General features: G+C 58.7%; 1 protein-coding gene across 2 annotated transcripts; it reads left to right on the forward strand.

Annotated features, from left to right (window-relative positions):
- The first annotated feature begins 484 nt into the window (after positions 1-484).
- Positions 485-17,053, forward strand: SSRP1 (structure specific recognition protein 1). Of its 2 annotated transcripts, none has more exons than XM_050954303.1 (17): positions 485-574; positions 3,122-3,373; positions 4,577-4,762; positions 6,976-7,081; positions 7,953-8,143; positions 8,297-8,527; positions 8,828-8,931; positions 9,459-9,587; positions 10,128-10,349; positions 11,481-11,553; positions 12,091-12,229; positions 12,416-12,461; positions 14,702-14,819; positions 15,390-15,560; positions 15,898-15,989; positions 16,211-16,379; positions 16,472-17,053. In XM_050954303.1, exons 2-17 carry the CDS (start codon positions 3,320-3,322, stop codon positions 16,538-16,540), a joined length of 2,100 nt encoding a protein of 699 aa, XP_050810260.1. In that variant the 5' UTR covers positions 485-574; positions 3,122-3,319; the 3' UTR covers positions 16,541-17,053. The 2 variants fall into 2 exon arrangements, with proteins under 2 accessions (XP_050810260.1, XP_050810261.1); XM_050954304.1 differs by lacking the exon at positions 485-574 and adding an exon at positions 617-635.
- The last annotated feature ends 6,729 nt before the right edge of the window (positions 17,054-23,782 follow it).

A 23,782-nucleotide genomic window follows, 5' to 3' on the forward strand; every position in this document is an offset into this window, starting at 1 on the left:
CACCCTTGCCAGAAATGCACCAGGCCTTTGCAGAGGGGGAGCAGCCCAGGGGAGCGTTCAGTCAAGCTGGAGCAGCGTGCGGGGCCCCAGGATGACCAGATGTCCCGGTTTTATAGGGACAGTCCCGATTTTGGGTCTAGGCTCCTATTACCCCCCCACCCCGTCCCGCTGTTCCACACTTGCTGGCTGGTCACCCTAGCACAGGGCTCGCAGCCGCACTGCAGGGTCCCCGGTGGGGCGCGTGCTCGGGCCGCCCCGGCTTTGCACAGCTCGGACCCGGGCTCAGGGGCCGCGGAGAGTCAGGGCGGAGATGGGGGAGGGGTCTAGGGGCGGGGCCTATAGGTATGGGGGCGGGGCTCCGCGTGCACGCGCGCGCCCCCAGCGCCGGGCGCTGCCAGACAGCTCGGGAGCGGAGCTGGAACCGCCCCAGAGGGCCCCGTCTAGCCTTAGCCCCGCTGGGACTCTATGGTAGGAGCAGTGCGCACGCGCATGGGGCCTTTCACGGCCGGCGTGAGCCGGAAGGCGGATGCGGGGGGGGGGGCGGCTTCCGGGGGGGAGGGAGGCTCCGCATGAGGTTTGTGCTGCGCAGGCGGGAAATTGACCCCCGGGGGGTTGGTACCGGGGGCCGAAGTGGGGTCAGTGCCTGGGGCAGGGCCGGGGGGTCGGTGTCCCGGGGAAGTGCCTGGGCAGGGGGTCCTGGGGCAAGGAGGGGGCTGGGCTGGGCTGGGCTCTGGGGCAGGGACGGGGGGGCGGTGTCCCGGGGAAGTGCCTGGGCAGGGGGTCCTGGGGCAAGGAGGGGGCTGGGCTGGGCTGGGCTGGGCTCTGGGGCAGGGATGGGGGGTCGGTGTCTGGGGAGGATGGGGCGGGGGTTCTGGAGCATGGGGGGGGAGTCGGTCTCCAGGAGGGTCTGGTGTCTGGGGAGGATGGGGCGGGGGTTCTGGAGCAGGGAGGAGGGGGTCGGTCTCCAGGAGGGTCTGGTGTCTGGGGGAGGATGGGGCGGGGGTTCTGGAGCAGGGAGGAGGGGTCGGTCTCTAGGAGGGTCTGGTGTTGGGGGAGGATGGGGCGGGGGTTCTGGAGCAGGGAGGAGGGGGTCGGTCTCCAGGAGGGTCTGGTGTCTGGGGAGGATGGGGCGGGGGTTCTGGAGCATGGGGGGGGTCGGTCTCCAGGAGGGTCTGGTGTCTGGGGAGGATGGGGCGGGGGTTCTGGAGCAGGGAGGGGGTCGGTCTCCAGGAGGGTCTGGTGTCTGGGGGAGGATGGGGCGGGGGTTCTGGAGCAGGGAGGAGGGGTCGGTCTCTAGGAGGGTCTGGTGTCGGGGGAGGATGGGGCTGGGGTTCTGGGGCAGGGAGGGGCTCGGTTTCTAGGAGGGTCTGGTGTTGGGGGAGGATGGGGCGGGGGTTCTGGAGCAGGGAGGGGGTTGGTCTCTAGGAGGGTCTGGTGTTGGGGGAGGATGGGGCGGGGGTTCTGGAGCAGGGAGGGGGTCGGTCTCCAGGAGGGTCTGGTGTCTGGGGGAGGATGGGGCGGGGGTTCTGGGGCAGGGAGGGGGTCGGTCTCCAGGAGGGTCTGGTGTCTGGAGGAGGATGGGGCAGGGGGTTCTGGAGCAGGGAGGGGCTCGGTTTCTAGGAGGGTCTGGTGTCTGGGGGAGGATGGGGCGGGGGTTCTGGGGCAGGGAGGGGTTCGGTCTCTAGGAGGGTCTGGTGTCTGGGGAGGATGGGGCGGGGGTTCTGGAGCAGGGAGGAGGGGTCGGTCTCCAGGAGGGTCTGGTGTTGGGGGAGGATGGGGCGGGGGTTCTGGAGCAGGGAGGGGGTCGGTCTCCAGGAGGGTCTGGTGTTGGGGGAGGATGGGGCAGGGGGTTCTGGAGCAGGGAGGGGGGGGGTCGGTCTCCAGGAGGGTCTGGTGTTGGGGGAGGATGGGGCGGGGGTTCTGGAGCAGGGAGGAGGGGTCGGTCTCTAGGAGGGTCTGGTGTCTGGGGGAGGATGGAGCGGGGGTTCTGGAGCAGGGAGGGGGTCGGTCTCCAGGAGGGTCTGGTGTCTGGAGGAGGATGGGGCAGGGGGTTCTGGAGCAGGGAGGGGATTGGTTTCTAGGAGGGTCTGGTGTCGGGGGAGGATGGGGCGGGGGTTCTGCGGCAGGGAGGGGGTTGGTCTCTAGGAGGGTCTGGTGTCGGGGGAGGATGGGGCGGGGGTTCTGCGGCAGGGAGGGGGTCGGTCTCTAGGAGGGTCTGGTGTTTGAGGGAGGATGGGGCTGGGGTTCTGGGGCAGGGAGGGGTCGGTCTCTAGGAGGGTCTGGTGTCGGGGGAGGATGGGGCGGGGGTTCTGCGGCAGGGAGGGGGTCGGTCTCTAGGAGGGTCTGGTGTCGGGGGAGGATGGGGCTGGGGTTCTGGGGCAGGGAGGGGGTCGGTCTCTAGGAGGGTCTGGTGTCTGGGGAGGATGGGGCGGGGGTTCTGCGGCAGGGAGGGGGTTGGTCTCTAGGAGGGTCTGGTGTTGGGGGAGGATGGGGCGGGGGTTCTGGAGCAGGGAGGAGGGGTCGGTCTCCAGGAGGGTCTGGTGTCTGGGGGAGGATGGAGCGGGGGTTCTGGAGCAGGGAGGGGCTCGGTTTCTAGGAGGGTCTGGTGTCGGGGGAGGATGGGGCGGGGGTTCTGCGGCAGGGAGGGGGTCGGTCTCTAGGAGGGTCTGGTGTTTGGGGGAGGATGGGGCTGGGGTTCTGGGACAGGGAGGGGGTCGGTCTCTAGGAGGGTCTGGTGTCTGGGGGAGGATGGAGCGGGGGTTCTGGGGCAGGGAGGGGGTCGGTCTCTAGGAGGATCTGGTGTCTGGGGGAGGATGGGGCAGGGGGTTCTGGGGCAGGGAGGGGGTTGGTCTCTAGGAGGGTCTGGGGGCGGGGTGAAAACAGGGGTGAGGAGGGTTCTGTCTGATCTTTCTGCTGGGGCTCAACTTCCAGCCCCTGGATGGCTCTGTAATGCTCTCCAGCTGCCCAGGCCTGGCTGAGTGAGGCTCACTGGGTGGGTGGGAGCCTGCCCCTGTATCTACTCTGTGGCTACCCCATGGGTTCAGTCTCTAGGGTCTCCTGAGTTGGCTGCCTGCTGGGCCTCATCCTACTGGTGGGGTCATCTCTCTCCTCTCCTCCTCAGGTGCTTCGCTGTTTTGACACTCACCCTAGCTGCAGCTTCCTCCCCTCTGTGCTACCCCGGGCATGCGGGACTCAGGAGAGGACTGAAGAACTTCTTCATCTCTGAAGAACTTCCTGACTGAACCTAGTTTCCAAAGCTCTGCCAAACCCATCTCTGGGAGACACCCCGCCAGAGTGGGCGAGGTGGGGAGGGGCCATCATGGCAGACACGCTGGAGTTCAACGAAATATACCAGGAGGTGAAGGGGTCCATGGTGAGAGATGCAGGAAACCTGGAAAGCCATTCCTTCCTGGGGGTGGGAAGCAGAGAATCTGGGAAGCTATTGTTATTGTGGCTGATGGAGTGGTGTATCTAGGGCTGAGACAAGGTGCTGAAGTGTGGTTCTGCTTTCATTACAGCTGTCAAGCTAAGTGGGGTCACAGCTGGAGTGCCACCCCAAAGTAAAACCTAGAAGCTGTAAGTGACTTGGGGAAGGAGCGTGTGCTTTTTCCCTGAGTAATTTCTGAGCCCACAGATCAAGCAGCATGCTAGGAGAGCAGGGCTGCATCATTCTGATGAGACAAAACATGGCCAGACCCCCGTAGATATTAAAGATCCAGTGACAATTTCCTGGGTGTTGGGGAGTTAGTGCCAGTGTTTTGGCTGCATTCCCGCTCTGGTAGGTAACACTTGGCTGACCAAAGTTCACAGCCCGTTGGACTTCAGGGAGCAGACTCTTTGCATTTTGTTCTAAACTGTTGCATGGTATCACCAAGTGCTGTGGGAGTTGATGGGTGGCCTAGCCTGAATGGCTGAAACTTGAGAGCCTTTCAGAAAATGCAGCACAAGATTCTTTTATTCCCAGACATGAGTGTTTGCCAGTTTACAGCGAAGGTTCATGGTGCCCTGAGCTTTATGAATGAGTCGGTTCCCATGCCAAGAAATCCAAATCTTTGGCTGTTGCTCATGATGGTTACACTGGGGAATGTTGTCCCTACGTCTGTGAAATGTCCTTGATTGGGCTGTTGCTCCTAAGTGGCCAGTCAGTCCTCTAGCTAAAGCAAATAAAGGCTTGACGGTGCCCCTCTGGCTGACTTAAACTGGAGAGCTGGTGCTATGGCCCTGTGATGCATGGGGGGTAGTTGAAGTGGGAGGCGAGGGGATCTTGGAGTGAAGCTTGCATGAGGGCGAGGGAGAGTGTTTGGGGTGGGTTTAGTGGTATGTGTTAGATATGGGGTGCATGCACCCCTGTGTGGGAGAGGAGAGATGATGGGGTTTCTGTTTTACATCCATGCGGATGGGTGTTAAGTAGCCTTTTCCCTGGAAGAGGAAGAGTGTTGCTGGCTGTTGTGGGGTTCTGGGTGCATTCTGTGACACCATTCCAGAGAGTCACCACTGTTGTTCTCACCAGTGTGTGCACTTAGCTCTTAGAGCATTGTCCGTGTGCCCCCTACCAACCCCTGTCTCTCTCTGCCAGAATGATGGGCGACTGCGGCTGAGCCGCCAGGGCGTCATCTTCAAGAACAGCAAGACAGGCAAGGTGGACAACATCCAAGCCTCAGAGCTAGCGGAGGGCATCTGGCGCCGGGTGGCACTGGGCCATGGCCTCAAGCTGCTCACCAAGAATGGACATGTCTACAAGTATGACGGCTTCAGGGAATCGGTGAGACCTTTGGCCTGGCCGGCTCCGCCTTCTAGAAGCGCCCACCCCACCCAGTGCCAGGACTCCCAGGGGGAAGTTACGTGGGTGGGCATCCCCAACCAGCTACAAGGTGACAATTGCTGGGCAACCTCCTGGATTTGCCACTGTGGCATTAGTGCCTCAATGCAGCCCACACCCTCACAAGCCCTGGATCCCGTCTGGCTCTGTGTAAACACCTCCCTCGTCCTGCCCTAAGGATCCTGTTCTTGGCCCAAACAGTTTGCCATGAGTTTTAGCTTCAAGGCTCTCTCCTAAGAGTCTTTTTTTAATTAATTGTGTTTATTATGGTAATGCCTAAGGGTCAGCTGAGAATGGGTCCCATTGCCCTAGGCTCTGTACAGAGTAGTAGATAGTCCCTGCCCTGAAGAACTTGTAGTCTAAATAGACCAGACAGACACTGGGTCAGGAGTAGGAGTGGAACACACAAGCCCAGTGAAATATGTGATGGCAGCAAGTGTCTTGTTAGTGCCTGGTATTCTTTTCTGGTGGGTGTAGTTAGGGGGGGATAAGCTGAAGGGAAGCAGGGGAGAGAGTGGACCAGGTGTTGAGGGAAGTTGAGGCAAAGAGACTGTGAGCGAGGGGCAGTGTTCCCTCTAATTTTTCACACATATGTGTGGAATGAATTTAGTTATGTGCACCAATATGGGAAGTGAGGTGTGACTCCTCATCTTCATATTGGTGCACATAACAATTCCTCTGTTGGAGGTGTGGCCAAGGAGTTTGGAGTGTGGGAGGGGGCTCAGGGCTGGGGCAAAGGGTCGGGGTGCGGGCTCTGGAGTGGGAGTGTGGGCTATGGGGTGGCACTAGGGATGAGTGTCTCAGGGCTGGGGCAGGGTTGGGGTGGGCAGGATGAGGGTTCCAGCTGGGCGTGTGGGCTCTGGCAGGGCCATCCCTAGGGAGTGTGGGGCCTGGGACAAATCAGCCTGTATGGGGCCCCCCTTAACATTTTTTATACAGGAGAAATCTGGTGTGGGGAGGGGACACCGGTGCTGTGGGGTCAAGAGATGATGGAGAGTCACAGGGTGGCACCTATGCTAGGGGTGAGGGGGCCCCCTGTGCTGGGGGGGTCCTGCAAAAAGAAGGGCAGTGGATGGGGTCACCCTGGTGCTGGCGTGTTCCATTGGCGCTAGGATGCTGGCAGTGCAAGAAAAAGAAATACAACGCGCGCTTCCTGCTGGTGAGTGTGGGCCCCACCCCTGCTGCTGGCACCAGGCCCCCTGCTACCTCCCCGGGCTGGCCTGCACCCCCTAACCCCACCCCTCCTGGGCTGGCCTATTGCCCCCTGCATGACTCATTCACACTGAAGTGTGGAGCCCGGAGCAGTTGCCCCGATTCGCCATACCCAAGGAATGGCTCTGGGGTGGGGCTGAGGATGATGGGTTTGAGGTGCTGGGGGGAGTACTCCAGCCTGCATCACCTGGGCTGGCGGGGAGCGCTGCCTCTCCCTTGGCCATGGCAGGTCCGGGCTAGGGCTGGATTGGGGCTAGGGGAGGAGCACCTCTACCCCGGCCGTGGCAGGTCTGTGGCTGGGCTGGGTTGGGTCCGAGGCCGTGGGAGAGGAATCTCTCCCCACCGCAGCCCTGAGCGTCTGCGCAGCACTTAATAGGCTGCTGCCTGGCCATGCAGCTGAAAGGGAAGTTAGGTGCGTGGAAGGGCTGGAACAAACAGCCCATCAGCACCAGGTAGAGGAAGTCCCGTCAAACTGCAGGGAGTTCTTTGAACATGTGAGTGTCCCTGCTTTGGCTGAGGCTGCTCCGACCAGCTGGGGTCTCTGACTGGCTCCTCTGCAGTTGCCAGTTGTGTACTGGGGCGTATCCCTGCGAGAGGTTTCAGCTCCACACAAATGTCCATCAAAGATGCGGGGCTGGTAACTCCTGCTTGCTCTCCCTTCGCTCTGTGGTTGTAGTTTGCCTAGTGGCTGATTCTTTCCCCAGCTCAGTTGTTTCCTGGCATGTGCTTTGGGTTGCACGGGCCTAGATAGGAGAGCGCTGGAGCTCCTCGCTGCTGCTGTTTGTTAGCCGGGGGAACTATGGGGTACTAGCAGTGGCCGGGCCTCTCTGGGAGGGAAGGAGCCCTGAGGTGATCTGGGTGTGGGGAGGGAGGATCCCTGGAATCATGGCTCAGGCTGCTGGGGTATAGTCGCTTCTTATGGCCATTCTCTACTTCCCACTCAGGAGTTTGACAAGCTGTCGGAGTTCTTCAAGTCCCATTATCGTCTGGAGCTGGCGGAGAAAGATCTGTGTGTGAAGGGCTGGAACTGGGGGACCGTGAAGTTCGGAGGTGACTCTGGGGCTGTGTCTTCGCTCTTTGTGAAGCATGGGACATGTTTACCCGCGGTAGCCTAGCCCGTGACAGTGCAGCCACGTTTCCCCTGCTGTGACACCCGTGCTGGCGCTGTATCTGGCCCTGGCAAGCAGTAGAGCCAGCCCAAGGTTCATAGCGCCACAACTCCCTGTGTCATTCTGCTCGTATTCGCGGGGCAGTGGGCCCGACTTGTCTGGACGCTCATCCCCGGCCAGGTTAGCCAGCCTCCTCTACCAGACACCAGAGATGGAGGCTAGTGGAGAGGCTGCAAATGGAGAGCCGAGCAGAGGCAGACAGACAGTTGGCTTCTGGTCAGGGGCTGATGGGAAGGGATTGGAGGCCCTTGTGTCTCAATGGGCGTGAGCACCTGTGGCTTTGTCCTTTAACTGCATCTACCTCGGGGTAGCAGTACGTGTTAACAGCCGCCTGCAGCTTGGGGAGTGCTGGCTTCAGCGCTGTTAGCGGCGTGTGGCTGTGTGAACACAGCGTGTTGGGGAAGAACCTGTGAGTAAGCTGGAGTTAAGCCTGTGGTGAAGGCCAGCTTTGGGAGATGAGGGGTGTAGAGCAGGGAGAGGAGCACAGGATGTAGGGGCCGGCGTTGGGAGTGGATGGCTAAGTGTGCAGCAGAGAGGGAGTAGCTTGTAGCTCCTTCTTCTCCTGAAGGGGGCGCTTTGTTGTGGGGGAGCTCTGAGTTGCTCTTGTCTGCCCAGCACCACCTTGTAGCTGCTCAGCCCTGTCCTTTCCATCCGGGCTGCCGGCTGCAGAAGTTGTCTGATGAGAGGAGTGGCTGGCTGGGCGAGGTGGTCCATTGCCCTCTGCCGACCCACTGGGTTCCCCCTCCACGCAGGCCAGCTCCTGTCTTTTGACATCGGGGAGCAGCCCGTGTTCGAGATCCCACTCAGCAACGTTTCCCAGTGCACCACGGGCAAGAATGAGGTAACCCTGGAGTTCCACCAGAATGACGACGCCGAGGTGTCGCTCATGGAGGTGCGGTTCTACGTGCCACCCACGCAGGAGGATGGCGTGGACCCTGTGGAGGTGCGTTTGGGCCGAGCTGAGGGTGGAGGAGGTGGGAGTTCGTGGACTGGGGGGATTGGGGCTGTGGCCTATGTGAAGGGGCTGTGGGAGGAGATATGGGGGGCTGCATTCAGCTGTCTGGAATAAAGGCCCCCTGTCCTCTCCCACCCATAGGCCTTTGCCCAGAATGTGCTGTCCAAGGCAGACGTGATCCAGGCGACCGGGGATGCCATCTGCATCTTCCGGGAGCTGCAGTGCCTGACACCACGTGGTCGCTATGACATCCGCATCTACCCCACCTTCCTGCACCTGCACGGCAAGACCTTTGACTACAAGATCCCCTACACCACCGTGTTGCGTCTCTTCCTGCTGCCCCACAAGGACCAGCGCCAGATGTTCTTTGTGGTGAGGAGAGGGACAGGGAGCTGGCAGATCCCTCTCCCCCCCCCACACACACTCTGCATTCGGGGGAAATGGGGGGGGGCTGGCAGATCCCACTCCAGTGTGCCTGGGAGACGGGGTAGCCAGCAGATCTAAAGGCCCAGACCATCTACTTCTGTTGGGGGCTGAGAACTGGGAGGGAGGGGACTGCCCTGTGGTACTTGGGAGGGATATTGCATGGAGGTGGGAGCTGGAATGGAGGAGATCCCTGATCTTGGGGTACGGGGATCCCTCACCTGTCCATATCCTTTGCTTCCTTTCCAGATCAGCCTGGACCCTCCGATCAAGCAGGGCCAGACACGCTACCACTTCCTGATCCTGCTCTTCTCCAAAGACGAGGACATCTCCCTGACCCTTAACATGAATGAGTGAGTGGCCTTCCTTCCCTAGCCGGTCTGGCCCTGCCCCCAGCCCTGTACCTTGTCAGGATCCCTCTGCTCCTGCCAGCCTGGCTCTGCCCTGTGTCCAAGCCTGACCCCACTCTTCTCCCCCCTCTTGCCAACCTGGCTCTGCCCCCCAGCAGGACCCCTCCTGCCATCCTGTCTCTATCCCCAGGCAGCCCCCCAGCCATACCCATCCTCAGCTAGCCTTGCCATGCTCCAGGCAGGATCCCTTCAATCCCATATGGACTCCAAACCTTGTCTGGCATGAGTGTCTGGCCATCCCCCTCCAGGTTGGCTCACTTCCAAGCCTCAGGAGCGGGGTCTCTTCTCCCGGGAATAGATGCTGTTGCCCAAGGAGTATGCGTTGTCCTCCTTGGCGGCCCTCTTATCGCTGAGTGCTGAGGGCTTCCCATGCTCCTGTCTCTCTCAGTTGGCGTGGGTCATCCCGTGTTGTTCGTGCTGGGCTCTCTCCTGCCTTCTGTCCTCATGCTGCCGTTTTCCCTGTGCCGTAGGGATGAGGTGGAGAAGCGATTCGAGGGCCGACTCACCAAGAACATGTCCGGCTCACTCTATGAGATGGTCAGTCGGGTCATGAAAGCGCTGGTGAACCGCAAGATCACCGTGCCCGGCAACTTCCAGGGGTGAGCACATGGCGGGCAAGGGAGTGGGTCATGGGGCCTTCCTCTCTAGGGGGCTCCTGTCCCAGGGCATGGGTATTGTCTAACTGAGGGGGTGGTGAAAAGGACACGGGGTCTTTTTCCTTGTAATGGGTTCAGGCTCCAATCCAGTCCCAGGGCGGGAGATTGTCTTGGGGTGGACAATCGAACATGGGCCCTTTCTTCTCTAGGTGCACCAGCTGGACTTTCTAGCTTGGGTGGCAGGGAGTGGAATACAGAGCCTGTTGCTAATTTAAATGTTTAGAAATGACTGACCTGTGAGGTCTCGTCCTTATATGAGTGACTCTGATGGACATTTTTCCCAGTCCTGTGTCGGGGTGTTCCCAGTGGTGAGTGGGAGGAGAGTTGTGCCTCAGAGGGACATCTGACAGATTCTCATCCCTTTTTCCACCCCCCTACTTGGCTGCTGTCCCTGGGGCAGCATCTGTGCATGGGAGCTTTGCTGGTGTAACCCCTGTCTGTCTGTCTGTCTCTTTCCCTCCTCCCGCTTCCCTGCATCCCCAGGCACTCGGGAGCCCAGTGTATCACTTGCTCCTACAAGGCCAGCTCGGGGCTGCTCTACCCGCTGGAGCGTGGCTTCATCTATGTGCACAAGCCCCCGGTGCACATTCGCTTCGATGAGATCTCCTTCGTCAACTTCGCCCGCGGCACCACCACCACCCGTTCCTTCGACTTCGAGATCGAGACCAAGCAGGGCACGCAGTACACCTTCAGCAGCATAGAGAGGTGAGCCTGGCCCCCCTCGCCCGCTCTGGGTGCGCGGTACACATTCAGCAGCGTAGAGAGGTGAGCCTGAGGCCCCCCACCCGCTCTGGGTGTGCGGTACACCTTCAGCATCATAGAGAGGTGAGCCTGCCCCCCCCTCCCCTCCTGCCGCCCGCTCTGGGTGCGCGGTACACCTTCAGCAGCGTAGAGAGGTGAGCCTGGGACTCCCTGCCTGCTCTGGGTGTGCGGTACACCTTCAGCATCATAGAGAGGTGAGCCTGCCCCCCCTCCCCTCCTGCCGCCCGCTCTGGGTGCGTGGTACACCTTCAGCAGCATAGAGAGGTGAGCCTGCCTCTCCCCCCCCACCCCCCCGCCGCCCGCTCTGGGTGCGCGGTACACCTTCAGCAGCGTAGAGAGGTGAGCCTGGGACTCCCTGCCTGCTCTGGGCGTGCGGTACACCTTCAGCAGCATAGAGAGGTGAGCCTGGGGCTCTCTGCCAGCTCTGGGCGCGCGGTACACCTTCAGCAGGCTAGAGAGATGAGCCTGGGGTCCCCCGTCCGCTCTGGGCACGCGGTACACCTTCAGCAGCGTAGAGAGGTGAGCCTGGGACTCCCTGCCTGCTCTGGGCACGCGGTACACTTTCAGCAGCATAGAGAGGTGAGCCTGGGGCCCCCCCCAACCGCTCTGGTGGCGCGGTACACCTTCAGCAGCGTAGAGAGGTGAGCCTGGGGCCCCCCGCCTGCTCTGGTGGCGCGGTACACCTTCAGCAACGTAGAGAGGTGAGCCTGGGGTCCCCCGCCCGCTCTGGGCGCGGTGCACCTTCAGCAGCGTAGAGAGAAGAGCATGAATTCCCCCCGCAAGCAGCTACTGTCTGCTTTCTCCCACCCTGTACCCATGGCTGTACCGCCTATTGCCCCATCTGTTCTCCTGGGCTGCCGCCTTCTTCCATGTGACACAGCCCTGTCTCATGGCCTGCACTGGTATCCTGCTCCTCACTCAGCCATGGGAAGTCTTTGGCACGACAGCCTAGTGGTGCAGGGCTGCCGTTCTCCATGCCATCACCGTGCGCTGCCCTCTTGCTTGCTCATGGATGGGGGAGCGTTAGACTTTGCCTCTCCATGACCCCGTTTCCCCACTGTCACCCCCCTGCAGAGAGGAGTATGGGAAGCTGTTTGACTTTGTCAACGCCAAGAAGCTAAACATCAAGAACCGAGGCCACAAGGAGGTACCTGCAGTGGGGCGGGGCTGGGCGCTGGCTGGGTCCCCTGTCCCATCCTGACCAGGAGCCCCATAGCCGCTGGGTGAGGGCAGGGGTTCGTTCTCTCTCTCGCTGCAGATTCTGCCTCCTCACTTTCTCTTCTCTCCTTGCCCTTGTAGAAGAAAAAGGTCCGTGCGATTTCCCCTCCTCCTGGTGCAGGTCTCCTCTGAATGGCTGTGGTGCTCTCTACTAACCACAGTAACCGCGCATGAGCCATGAGCGGGAAGGGAGGACCGTGCCCCCTTCCCCCCCGATCTCCTTGCCGAGTGGGCCCCAGCTAACCCGGTTAACACCGCTCCTCTGATCCCTGCATGCAGCCTGTGCTTGGAGTGCTGAGGATCCTTTCCCAGAGTGGGGTGGAGGTGCACCCAGGAGCATGCTGGGAGTTGTAGTTCTCAGTTCTCTGCACATTTGGGGTGGAGGGGTGGCCTCTGCCCTTCCCCTCTGCTGGGGGGGAGGGTTGGAAAGTGGCAGTCACGTGACCTTGCCCTGCTCCCCATGCAGTCCATGCCGCAGAGCTATGATGAATACGCTGACTCTGACGAAGACCAGCATGATGCCTACCTGGAGAGGATGAAGGAGGAGGGAAAGATCCGGGAGGAGAATGCTGATGACAGCAGTGATGAGTCTGGGGAGGAGACTGGTGAGACCTGCCCCTGTGCCTAAGGCTTCTCCCCCTGGCTGTGAGATCTGCCCCAGCTGGGGTCAGAGAGACATTCCCATACTCTTTACTCAGCCCTTTCCCTTGGGCTGTTGCTGTCCCCATCCCCCTCCTGCCCCGCCCCCACCCAGAGAGGAAGAATGACGCCTGCATTCCCTTTCCTTCCAGATGAGTCGTTTAACCCTGGGGAGGAGGAGGACGATGTAGCAGAAGAGTGAGTAGGGGACAGGGGCTGCCTGGCATGGGGCTCTCGGGCTGTGACCTTGCCCTCTGATTGGCCCATTCTCGGATGGGAACCCTACCTGCGGTGGCTGCTTGGGGCTGGACATTGTGCGTGTAATGCCATCAGTGCTGGCCTCCCTGTGTGCTGGGGGGTGCCGTGCTGCCATGCGCAGCAAGTGGCTCAGTATGGGGCACTCTGCCTTTATGGGGCCTCCAGAGCTGATGGCTCAGCCAGAGGCACTGTCACCTCGGCCAGTGCTCCAGTGCGCTAGGTGGCCTGGTGCTGCTGTCTGAGGCTTGTGTCTCCCTGACCCTTTTCACTGGCTTAAGGCCATTAGGTTCAGTGGCCAGCCATTAACTTGGGGAACTCCCTTCTGTTGACCTAAATTGCCCTGTAGCCCCAGTGGGTTCTTCTCTTCCTATCCTGAGCTGTTAAACAGCTGCTTCCTTTCCCCTCTGAGGCTGCTGCATCTCAGTGGTGGGTTGTACAAGTGTCTGAAATCGAGGGGCTGCTTACATTGTCTGGGGCAGGGACTGTCTTTCTTGCTATGTGCCTGTACAGCACCTTGCATAGCAGGGCCCTGATCCGTGACTGGTGCTATGACAATACAAATCATAGACTCCCTGAATGAGGCAGGGTGGTTTCAGAGCAGAGGATAAGCACTAGGTTTTTGCCTCTGCTGCTTGCTGAGATTTGTGCTCTAGAGCAGTGCAGCTGGCATGCCTGCCAGAGGGAACACTGCTGCCAGCCACAGAAATGATCCGGGCTGACGGGACTGCCTAATGGGGAAGAGATCTTTGTAGCATGGAGCAGCAATAACTGGGTGGACATTGTGCGGCTCAGTGAATCCCGGACCTTGGAGGATCATGAATCTGGGGGTGCCACTCAGAGCATGGTGGGAGCAAATGGCAACAGGGAGAACTCTGGCAAAGATTTCCCACCACCAAGATCTGCTGGGTTGTGGGGTGGTGTCACAGATCCACAGTGTCTAGTCCATGCCCATCCTATAACCAGTTCCTTGGGAGTGACTCCTGTGTGGGTCCTTGGGGCCTAACACACTACAGTGGTAGGCCCATGGCCTCTAGGACTCCCAAACTGGGCCTTGGGGCCCCAGTAATCCCTCTCTCTCTCCATGGCTCCCTGCAGCAAATTCATCCAAGCCAGACCCTTGCAGGACGTTTGTATCATCTCTGTTCGGGGCGCTGTGCTGTCAGGTGTATCTGCAGCGAGAGCAGCAGCCTTCCCAGACACGGGGGAACATTAGCCGGCTGGCCCACGGGATCGGAAAGGCCTTGTGTTCGCACAGAGAGGCAAAGCTCGAGCCATAGTCCAGCCTGGCCAGCGCCGGTGCAATTAGCCAGCCAAGCTGTTATGGCCTCTATCTCCATGTGGCTTCTTTTCAGCCCCGAGGCCTGGCCACTGGCCTCCTTTCCCCTTTGTTCTCCCTCTGGGGCCTTTGTGCTGCTTCTCGGCTGAGGGCTGGGGGAACGTCTCCTTCCTCCTGGCTGATGGCTGCTAGGAGTGAACAGCCCGGCCATTGGGGTTCCTGCCCTCTTGCTGGATGCTTCGTTGATGTGGGTTGGTTTTCACCAGTCCTTTGCTGACCCTTCTTCCACCCCAGCCAGCCATAGACTCTTGCTCTTAGAGCAGATTTAGCCTTTTTGCACCCCTGCACAGCAGTGCAAAGGACAGAGGGAAACTGAGGCGTGAAATGAGGTTCATAACAATGTTACAGAACTTTCCCTCTTGGTCCCAGGTGGGGTCCTGGGTCAGGAATGGGGAACCTGTCGCCTGGGAGGCCAGGAGGTGGCCCAGAGGAGCGGGCCTGTGCTGTGCCCCATACTCTGCTCAGAGGGGCTCACATCTCTCCAGCAGGGATGTCTGTGCTTAGCACTGCCACTCAGGTTCTGCTGCCAGCAGGTCTGGGGTGACACCCAGGGATGGGAGCAGTTGGTGTGGGGACAAGCTGGCTCTGCCCCTTGTACCCTGCCCAGAGTGCTTGGTGGTGCCCCTTGCCACCCTGTTTTAAGGGACAGGTGAGGAGGCCTTTCCTGTTGCCATGCCCAAGCCATACTAGGAATGCCCTAACCCTTCCAGCCAGCACCCTGGAGCAATCTGCCCATGCTAGGCCCGATCTGTGCTGACCTCGCTGAGCTGGGGCTGCCAGCCCTGGGAGCAGTGGTGTTTGGTGCAGGGGGCGGCTGATGCCAGGCTCCTATTCCCTCCTGCAGGTTCGACAGCGAAGTCTCTGCCAGTAGTGATGGTGGCAGCGACCGTGAGGAGAAGAGGAAGCCCGCCAAGAAAGCCAAGATTGTCAAGGAGCGCAAGCCCCGCAAGAAGCCATCAGAGGTGAGAGCTCTGCCCTGGCAGAGGGGGCTGCATGGGTCCTGACCACTGGCTCTGAGGAGTGGGATCCTCTACCGCCAGCACGCAGGCCAGCCCTGTGGGCAGATTGAGCCTTCGGGAGCTCTGCTCAGGGGGCTGATGAGGCCACGAGTGAGTGTCCTCTGTGATGGGGAACTGTCCTGAGGGTCCCGCTGCTCCCCAGCTCAGGACTCTAAGCAGCCTCCACCTGGGGGTGAGTGACTCCCCCTCCATGCCACGGAGCTCTTCAGTCCTGTGCCACTCCCCCAACCGCAGTCTCACCTCACAGCCTCCCTGCGTTCCTGCCCCGCTGGCTCCTTTGGGCTCCTTGGCTCTAGTTCCCTTGTCTTAGTCTTGTGCTGCCTGGGCCCCGTGAGTGTGTCTGGCTGCTGGGGGGAAGGGCTGGGGTATGGAAGGCCCTGCCCTAGTATTAATGGGGAGCACAAGGGGCCTTTGCCATGGGAGCCAGAGCCTCTGGCCCGAGGAACTGTAGAGCTACGTCTTGATGGATCCCCTGCTTGTTCAGTGTTTGCACCTGCCACCTCCTCTTGCCAGAGTAAGAAAGGGAAAGACCCCAATGCCCCGAAGAGGCCCATGTCTGCCTACATGCTGTGGCTGAACGCCAGCCGCGAGAAGATCAAGTCAGACCACCCCGGCATCAGCATCACCGACCTGTCCAAGAAGGCTGGGGAGCTCTGGAAGAGCATGTCCAAGGAGAAGAAAGAGGTGGCCTTGAGTTGAGGGCGTGGCATGTTTGTAACTGTTGGTGGTGTGGGTGTTTGGGGGAGGGGGCTGTGTCTGGGGATGATAGGGGTAGTGTTGGGTGTAGGCCTGTGTGGGGAATTATTGGGGAACCAAATGGAAGAGGTCTTGGAAGCCAACCCAACATGGGGCAGGGGCTGTGTCTTGTTCAGGGACGGGATGGGCATAGGCATCTGGTCTTTGGCGGGCTGGCAAAGCATGCTGGGGGTAGCTTTGTATCTGATGGGGCTCAGAAGTGAAACTGAGGCAGGGGGGCAGATGAGCAAGGAAGGGCATCACCAGCTCTGTGCTCTGGTGGCAGGAGTGGGATCGCAAGGCGGAAGATGCCAAGAGGGACTACGAGAAGGCCATGAAGGAGTACAGCGAGGGGGGCAAATCGGAGAGCTCCAAGAAGTAAGTTGGCTGGGCTGCTGGGGACACTGGGGTGGGTGACGAAGGGCCGTGGCCCCGTCTCCCCGGAGGGTAGGCAGCGAGATGACGGGGAAAGGTGTGGCCCATGTAGAGTGCAAGGAGTGGAGGATTGTCCGTTTCCTGCCAGGCCTGTGGCACCTCCACCAATGCAGCAGGGGCTTGGGATGACCCTGTGATTGCTCGCTGTCCCCCATCCTGCACAGAGAGAGATCCAAGAAGAAGCAGCAGCAGCAGCAGGGGAAGGGGAAAGCAGAGAGGAAAGCGGCACCGTCCAAGGCATTAGCCAAGTCCCCCGCCAAGCAGCTGGGCGAGAGCTTCAAGAGCAAGGAGTTTGTCTCCAGTGAGGAGAGCTCTGGTGACAACAAGAAGGAGGTAGGTGTGGGTGGGGCAGGAGGGCGCCTGTCCCAGTCAGCAGCTGTGGCTGTATGTGGTCTCCTGTTAACACATTTTCCCTCCCCCGACAGGACTCGGAGGAGGAGGAAATCGCCAGCACGCCCCCCAGCTTGGAAGACTCAGCATCTGGCTCCGATTAGAGCAACCCCTCCCCCTCCCTTTAGCCCTGCCCCTTTCCTGACTGCACAGGTCATAGGTCACTGAGTTGAGGCCTAGACACCTCCCCCCCCACGCTTCCCCAATGCCCCCACATCCCTTCTGCCAGGGGCATGGGCTGGAGGGGTGACGCTGCTGCTCTGCTGGCTAGAACCTGCCCTACTTCTGGACCTTCCCTGCCTCCTCCTCCCTTGTGGAATTGCAGGACCTGTGCTGAACTCTGGAGAAAGACAGAGGGTGCTAGAGAGCAGGGGAGGGGGCGTACCCCTCCTTTCTCTCCATGCTGTGGAAGCCCTCCATGTCCTATCAGGAAGCCCTCCCAGCAAATAGGAGCGTGGGGGTGGCCCGCAGGCCCGACGGGGGAGCTAGCTGGCTGCGGGGGGTTCCATCCCTTGGCCTGTAGTCAGGCTCTGTCGGTGTTTTTTATGTTCTGTTTATTTTTGTATTTCTGATCTGTTCACATGGCAATTGAATGGAATAAAAACCAAGTGACTTTGGACGGAGCTTCTGTCTGTCGAGCGTGGCCAGGGGACAGATCTCCCAGTGCTGACAGCTTCCCTTCTAGAGCAGGCAAAGCCCGACTCTTGCCAGAGGGGGCAGGAGGCCACTCTGGAGCTGTGGTCTCCCCTCCCGCTGGCTGCGTTTCCCAGGCATCGCAGCAGGAACAGCTCTGCCTGCATGGAGCTGAATTTGGGCCAGAGCCTTATCTCACTGCGTTCCAGTAAGCTCTGGTCCTAATTGTATTAAAGGCCAGCAGGCACCTTGGGTAGCCACCTAATGAAGGAAGCAGTCGATAGCAATGAGGTGTAACCAAGTGTTAGGGGCTCCTTTCCCTCCCCTCTCCTGCTGCCGGGGCCATCACTAGCCTCAGCAAGGTTGGGAGGGTTGTTCCCAAGATGGCTTAAGGTAGGGAACTGTAGCCCCGCAGGGGGTGCTGTGACTCAGGCAGCGGGAGCCCTTCCCTCCTTGTCACACCCAGTACCTCCCAGCTGCGTGTTGCTGAGGGATGCAGTGTCCTGGGGCTGTGGGCACTTGGTTGGCATAATGCTTCCCCTCCCCCTGGTTCTGCTAGCGGCTGCCCTTGGGGCTACAGGGAGGGCTCAAAGCCTCATTGCTCTCCGTTCTGGGCCTGGAGCTCTGACCAGCTCGAACTGCGCCGAGAGTGGGCGAAGGGGAGTGTGTGGCGCTGACCAGATGGTGGATGCAGCATCCATCTCTATTACAGCCATCACAGGCCTTGCTGCCAGGACAACTAATCTGAGTTGGGGGAAGGAGGCCTGATCTGATTAGAGCCTATTATCAGACCTCAGTGCTCCATTAAAGTATCTGTGGCTCCACTTCCAATCACCTGTGTGTCAGAGGGCACACTCTGCCTCACTCTAATTGAATCAGCACTTTGCTAGGCTGCAGCTCTCAGAGAGGGAAGAGAGCTGTGTGTGCTGGGGGAGGGAGAGGAATGTGCCCCAGAGGCAGTGGCTTTTATAACCAAGGCTGCAGCAGGTTAATTGTGCAGATGGAAGCTGGCTCCTGTGGGAAATTCTCTAGAGTCCCATTTCCTTTGGCCTAATTTCTATGGGTTATTTACCAGAACTCCACAGCTGGAGTAAATGGGAAGGAAGAGCTGCAGGCAGCCATGGCAACTCCTGTCTTCAAGCACCCTGTACTACGCTAGAACAGGGGCCCAGCAGTGCCGTGGAGTTTAAAACCAGCAGGAACCGCCACATCTGCCCACCTGGATGTTACAGCTGCCCAACACCTGTGCACTAAACCCAACAACCAAAATCAGACCAAAGCCTGTGGGCGGTGGGGCCTTTCTTTGTTCCGCGACAGCTGCCCCTTTTCACCCCTCCCATCACACAAGGCTAGAGCATGGTGTAGGTTCACCAGCTGCTGCATTCGTCCTGCAATCCTACCCCAGCTGTAAGGAGGGGGCTGTTTTGCCCTGGGTGCTGGGCAATGTAAGCAACTGCCACGATGAGACTGGTTGGTCTTATGAGGGGTGGCTGCCTGGCAGGGGCAATGTGCATAGGTGCCAGGGGTAGGCAGTCCTTAAGAGTGAGACTTTCCAGGTGGTGTGTTAGGTCGGGGCTCTCCTCTGTGCCATCCAGCAGTCCGGGATTTTAATGTAACTAGCACTTAATAGTTTGTTTTAAAGTGTATACTGATTAATATTGCATGTGAAACACTTAAATATCCTCATTCATACTAAAGTCTAGGGCACCTGAGAAATCTCTGCAATGCAAACCAGTGGATTTTAATAAAAACAATTATTAGCTGGTTGAAATAAAACCCTAGATGGTTGGAGAGCCCTGAGGACATTAATTTGGTCAATGTGATTTAAATTTTGAACTGTTACTTCGCAGAACCTGCAAACTTTCAATCAAGTCTTGCTTGTTTTGGGGCAAACTCAGTGCCACAAGTACTCCTGTTCTTTTTGCAGATACAGCCTAACATGGCTGCTACTTTGAAACCTGTCATATTTTCTTGGCCATCAAGTACTCACACACACACCCCTTCCAGTCTCCTCTCCTGCAGATAGAGCCTGTAGTCTCCATGGTCACCACAGTACACAATCTTGGAAAGTGGCTTTCCGAGCCCTAAGTCTCAGATGTATTGTCTCTTGCTGTGCCCAAGTAAAAATATTTTAAATCTATCTTTACGCAAAATGAGTGAGAAGCTTAGGAATGAGTGAAACATACTAACAAGTGAGTCTCACACCCAGAGAGTGACATTTGACGTGTCTGACTGTGGGTGAAACAAATTGAGATGGACTCTAAGTCTAGCACAATGTGGACAAATGTCCTCCATCTGAGCTATGGCCCTGACTGGCTCTCCTTGCTGGCGGTTTCCCAAGAGATATTAATTAGCAAACAGGCTTTCACAAACTGAGCAAAGTGGGCGTGAGGGGTGTTCAGAGAGGGGACTCTAGCCTCTGGCCCTATCCCTCCAGCATTAAAATTCATGTCACTCTTACACTAAGGACGCACCAAGAAACCTTTTTTCCCTGGAGGAGGTCAGAGGAGGCTTTAGGGGAGCTGGGGGGCAAGGAGGGCTGCAGGGTCAGCTTTAGGAAGCGTGGGCCCGATTCGAACAGTTTCGATGGGGCCCCAGCAGGGGTGACTAAAAAAAAAAACATAAAAAACATGTGGGGCTTGTACTCACTGGGCGGCGCTCCTAGTCTTCAGCAGCGGGTCCTTCACTTGCTCTGAGTTTTTGGTAGCACTGAAGGACCTGCCGCCGAAGTGCTGCTGAAGACCTGGAGCAAGTGAAGGACCTGCCGGCGAAGACCCAGAGCACTGCCGGATGAGTAAAAATTAAAAAGGAGCCTCTGGCCAGGGAAGGGATTCTCGACCACTTGCCCCACCCCCCAGCGGCTCTGCCACTGGGCGCAGGGCCCTCTTAGGCGCGGGGTCTGATTCGGGGGAATTGGTGGAATTGGCCTAAAGCCGGCCCTGGAGGGGTGAATAGTTAAGATGTCTCTGGAGCTGGGCAGTGCAGGCTGCAGTGATTCTATGGGGCACTGGGTCTGGGGCGCAGGACACCTGCTACGAGCCTGTGGGGGCTCAGGCTGAGAATGGTGGGGGTTAGCAGCCAGCCCTCTGCAGCTGGCAGGCATGGAGTTGCCTGTTGGGATACCAGCTGGGATGAATACACACACACTCCCAACGTGAGCTGGGGACAAGATCCCTCCCCACTTAGGGGTTAGTGCCAGTGGGGTCCTGGCTCTCTGGCTGGCAGAGGCCCCAGGGGTGTTCCAGGCTGTGGAGGTAGGGCTGAAGGGGCCATGCCCTATGGGAGTGGCGAGACTGGTGCTCCAGTAACGGCTGGGGAGGACGCAGTCCATCTGTGGGGCAGCATGGGGGGCCCCGGGGCTCTACCTCCGCCTATGGCACATCCTGCCTGCAAGATCACATGTGGGAGTGGGCGAGCCCAGGGTGGATTTATTTGCATAGCTCATGAATATGCAGCAGGGGGTGGAGCCGCCCCCGCCCTTGTTTTGCTTCTCATGAATATGCCGCGGAGGGGTCGGGGCGGTGCCGACTGCGAGCGCGGCGCGGAGCCCGGTGAGGAGCCGCCGGGACCCGGGTAGGGAGCAGAGTGTGGTGTGACGGGGGGTGGGAGGGTGTATGGTGATTGGGGTCCCAGGTTGGGGGGTGGGTGTTTGTTGAGCTGCAGGTGCTGGAGAAGGGGCCTGGGGTTTTGAGGCTTTGGCAGGGACGAAGCATGGGGAGGAGCAGGAAAGTCCCAAACTTTGCAGAGTGTAACAGCTCCGGGGTGGGAGACACTGGCAGCAGGGACGAGGTGATGGAGGACGGGAACACATAGGGTGGGGGAGGGGCAGGCTATGGATGCCAGGGGGGTTCCCCTGCGGGACAGTGTGTCACTGGGGGTGTCTGCACTGTCCCCAGGGTGCCCCTCACTAGCGTTACTGATCCCCAGCCGCACCCTGGGGCTGATCCCAGCTTCCCTCCCTGGCCTGTGGCCTCGGCCTCTGCCTGCCCTGGAGGATTCAACCTGCATCTCCTCCACGGCTCCTCCCATCGCTTGGCCATGCCAGAGCCAGGCCCTGGACCAGCTCATAGAGTTACCTGCAAAGGGCTGTGTGTGTTTGTGTCTCTGGGAGCACCCGGTCTGGTCAGACAGGGCTCTAGGGTGACCAGACAGCACGTGTGAAAAGACAGGACGGGGTGGGGGGTTAATAGGAGCCTATATATGAAGAAGACCCAAAAATCGGGACTGTCCCTATAAAATCGGGACATCTGGTCACCCTACAGGGCTCACAGTGCCACCCTCAGCCACTAAGCCCCAGGTTTCTGTCAGGGGTGCACCCCTCCCCCCGACCCTCCCACTTAAAGCCCTGCCTGTGCCCTCATCAGCAATGCACTCTTTCCAGACCACCCCGCCCTGCATCCACCCTCTGCCTGCCTACAGCTGGACATGCCCTACTGCCTCCACACCTGCCTGGTGGTGTTTGTCCAGAACCTTGATTCCAACCTCCCCACTGCAGCTGCTGACCCCCTTCTCCTCCCCAGTGCTCTCCATCTGCACAGCTCCCTGCCACCCTTCCCCCCTCCCTCCTGCAGTACCCTGGGCTGGTTTCCCTCTGGCTACAATGGCTCATAGCCACTCTCCCCAAAGTAGCTAATCAGCTTCTCCTTCCTGCTGGAGGGGGAAGGTGAAGACTCAGCTTCACCTTTCACCCTCCTGGATCTGAGCACCTGGTTAGCTGAGCTGTCCCCTAGCTCTGCAGGTGCCGGAAGTCCTGCGAGCCAGGGCTTGGTCCTGTCTATTGCACTGTGCTGCTCCCTGGAGCCATGCAGGGCTTGGCCCTCTTGCTCTTTTCACTTTGCCTCCGCGGGCTTGGGTCTGGTCTGCACTACAGAGTTAGGTCAACACGGCTGCTACTCTGAAACCTAACTCTTTCAGTGTCTACACTACAATGGGGCTCCTGCTGATGTAAGTCCCCACTACACTGACTTAATAACTCCACCTCTGGTGAAGGAGTAGTGCTCAGGGTGATGCAGTGTCCGTGTAGATGCTGCTTTACTTACCTCGCCTGTAGGCTGTCAGCCCTGCATGGGGCTGACAACTGGAGCCCCTCCCCACTCCTTCCCAGTGCTGACAGCCTGAGCTGTAAGACTGGCATGGGGTGCACAGCTGGAGTCCCCCCCACCACCCAGCATTGACAGCCTGAGCTGTCATCCCAGCATGGGGCTCACAGCTGGAACTGTCCTCTGCCCTGGGGCCCCAGCTCTGAGCCAGGGGGCTCAATTTCACAGCTGGGAGCCAACCAGCAGTGAAACTGACATTCTTGTTGGTTTCACAAATATAATTATTTCACATTTTGTGAGCCCTGTGTCACAGTCAGTGCCCCACAATGACCCACTTCCGTCAATGCAAGCGCTCCTGGTGAGGATGTGCACCACCAGCAATGTGGATACCAACCTCTGATTTAATTGCTGTGGTGGCTGTATGTCGACCTAATTGAAGTTGACCTAATTTTGTACTGTAGACAAACCCTTGGTCTCCTGCGCACCACCTTTAGCTGTGACTGTGTAGCTTTGGACTTCTCCCTGCTCGCTTCCTCTGCCTGTCCAAAGAGAGCTCCTGGCTTGGTTTGAACATTTCCCATATGAACATGAGACATCCTGGGGAAGACCTGCCTCAGAGGCCTGGCATCCTTGGGTATTCCTTCCCCGGCTTCAGCTTACCCTCTGCTAGTAAACTTGGCCTCCTTCTGCCTGAACTGTCCTCCATCCCAAAGCCTGGTCTCCACTTAAAATTTAACTAGAAACTTGTATCAGCACCGCTGTAGCGATTGTGGTGAAAATGCTCTAAGATGACGGGAGACAGGTTGGTAGCTACGTCGGCAGGAGAAGCTTTGCCGCCAACACCGCACTCTCTACGCTGAGGGATAGGTCGATATAACGACATCACTCAGGGTGTGGATTTTTCAATAGTTATACTGAAGAAAGTGTGTATATAGACCTAGCCTTAGGCTGACATACTTTCTGCCCTCAGAGGCGTGACTCATCCATGTGTAGTGGACAGATGAATGCTCTATTGGACTAGCTACTGTCGCTCAGGGAGGTGGTGTTGCTACAGTGATGAAAAACCCCCGTCCATCGCTGTAGCATATATCTACACTACAGCATTACAGCGGCATAGCTACAGCACATTAACTGTGAAGCTGTAATGCCCTTAGTGTAGACATGGCCCAAGTCTCCTTTGCTTGCTGTTCTGCTTGTGGACTCTATCTCTGTTGAGGCTCCTCCCCCAGGGATTTCCTCTCACCTTGATGATTAGGTTCCCTTCTCCATGTCCCAGTGTGACCAGAAGCCACCATCCACCTTCTTGCACCTAGACAGAACCCCAACCACAGCTCCCCTGTCATAGAATCATAGAATTTCAGGGTTGGAAGGGACCTCAGGTCGTCATCTAGTCCAACCCCCTGCTCAAAGCAGGACCAATTCCCAAATAAATCATCCCAGCCAGGGCTTTGGCAAGCCTGACCTTAAAAACCTCTAAGGAAGAAGAATCTATCACCTCCCTAGGTAACCCATTCCAGTGCGTCACCACCCTCCTAGTGAAAAAGTTTTTCCTAATATCCAACCTAAGCCTCATAAGTCATGTGCTCCAGCCTCCTAATCATTTTTGTTGCCCTCTGCTGGACTCTCTCCAATTTTTCCACATCCTCCTTGTAGTGTGGGGCCCAAAACTGGACA

The sequence above is a fragment of the Gopherus flavomarginatus genome, chromosome 5 (genome assembly GCF_025201925.1).
Source record: "Gopherus flavomarginatus isolate rGopFla2 chromosome 5, rGopFla2.mat.asm, whole genome shotgun sequence".
NCBI lineage: Eukaryota > Metazoa > Chordata > Testudines > Testudinidae > Gopherus > Gopherus flavomarginatus.

Coding starts and splice junctions, on each gene's coding strand:
- SSRP1 (XM_050954303.1), top strand. CDS start 3,320: ATGGCAGACACGCTGGAGTTCAACGAAATATACCAGGAGGTGAAGGGG. Junction 12,230..12,415: donor TGAGTCTGGGGAGGAGACTG/GTGAGACCTGCC, acceptor CTTTCCTTCCAG/ATGAGTCGTTTAACCCTGGG. Junction 12,462..14,701: donor GAGGACGATGTAGCAGAAGA/GTGAGTAGGGGA, acceptor TCCCTCCTGCAG/GTTCGACAGCGAAGTCTCTG.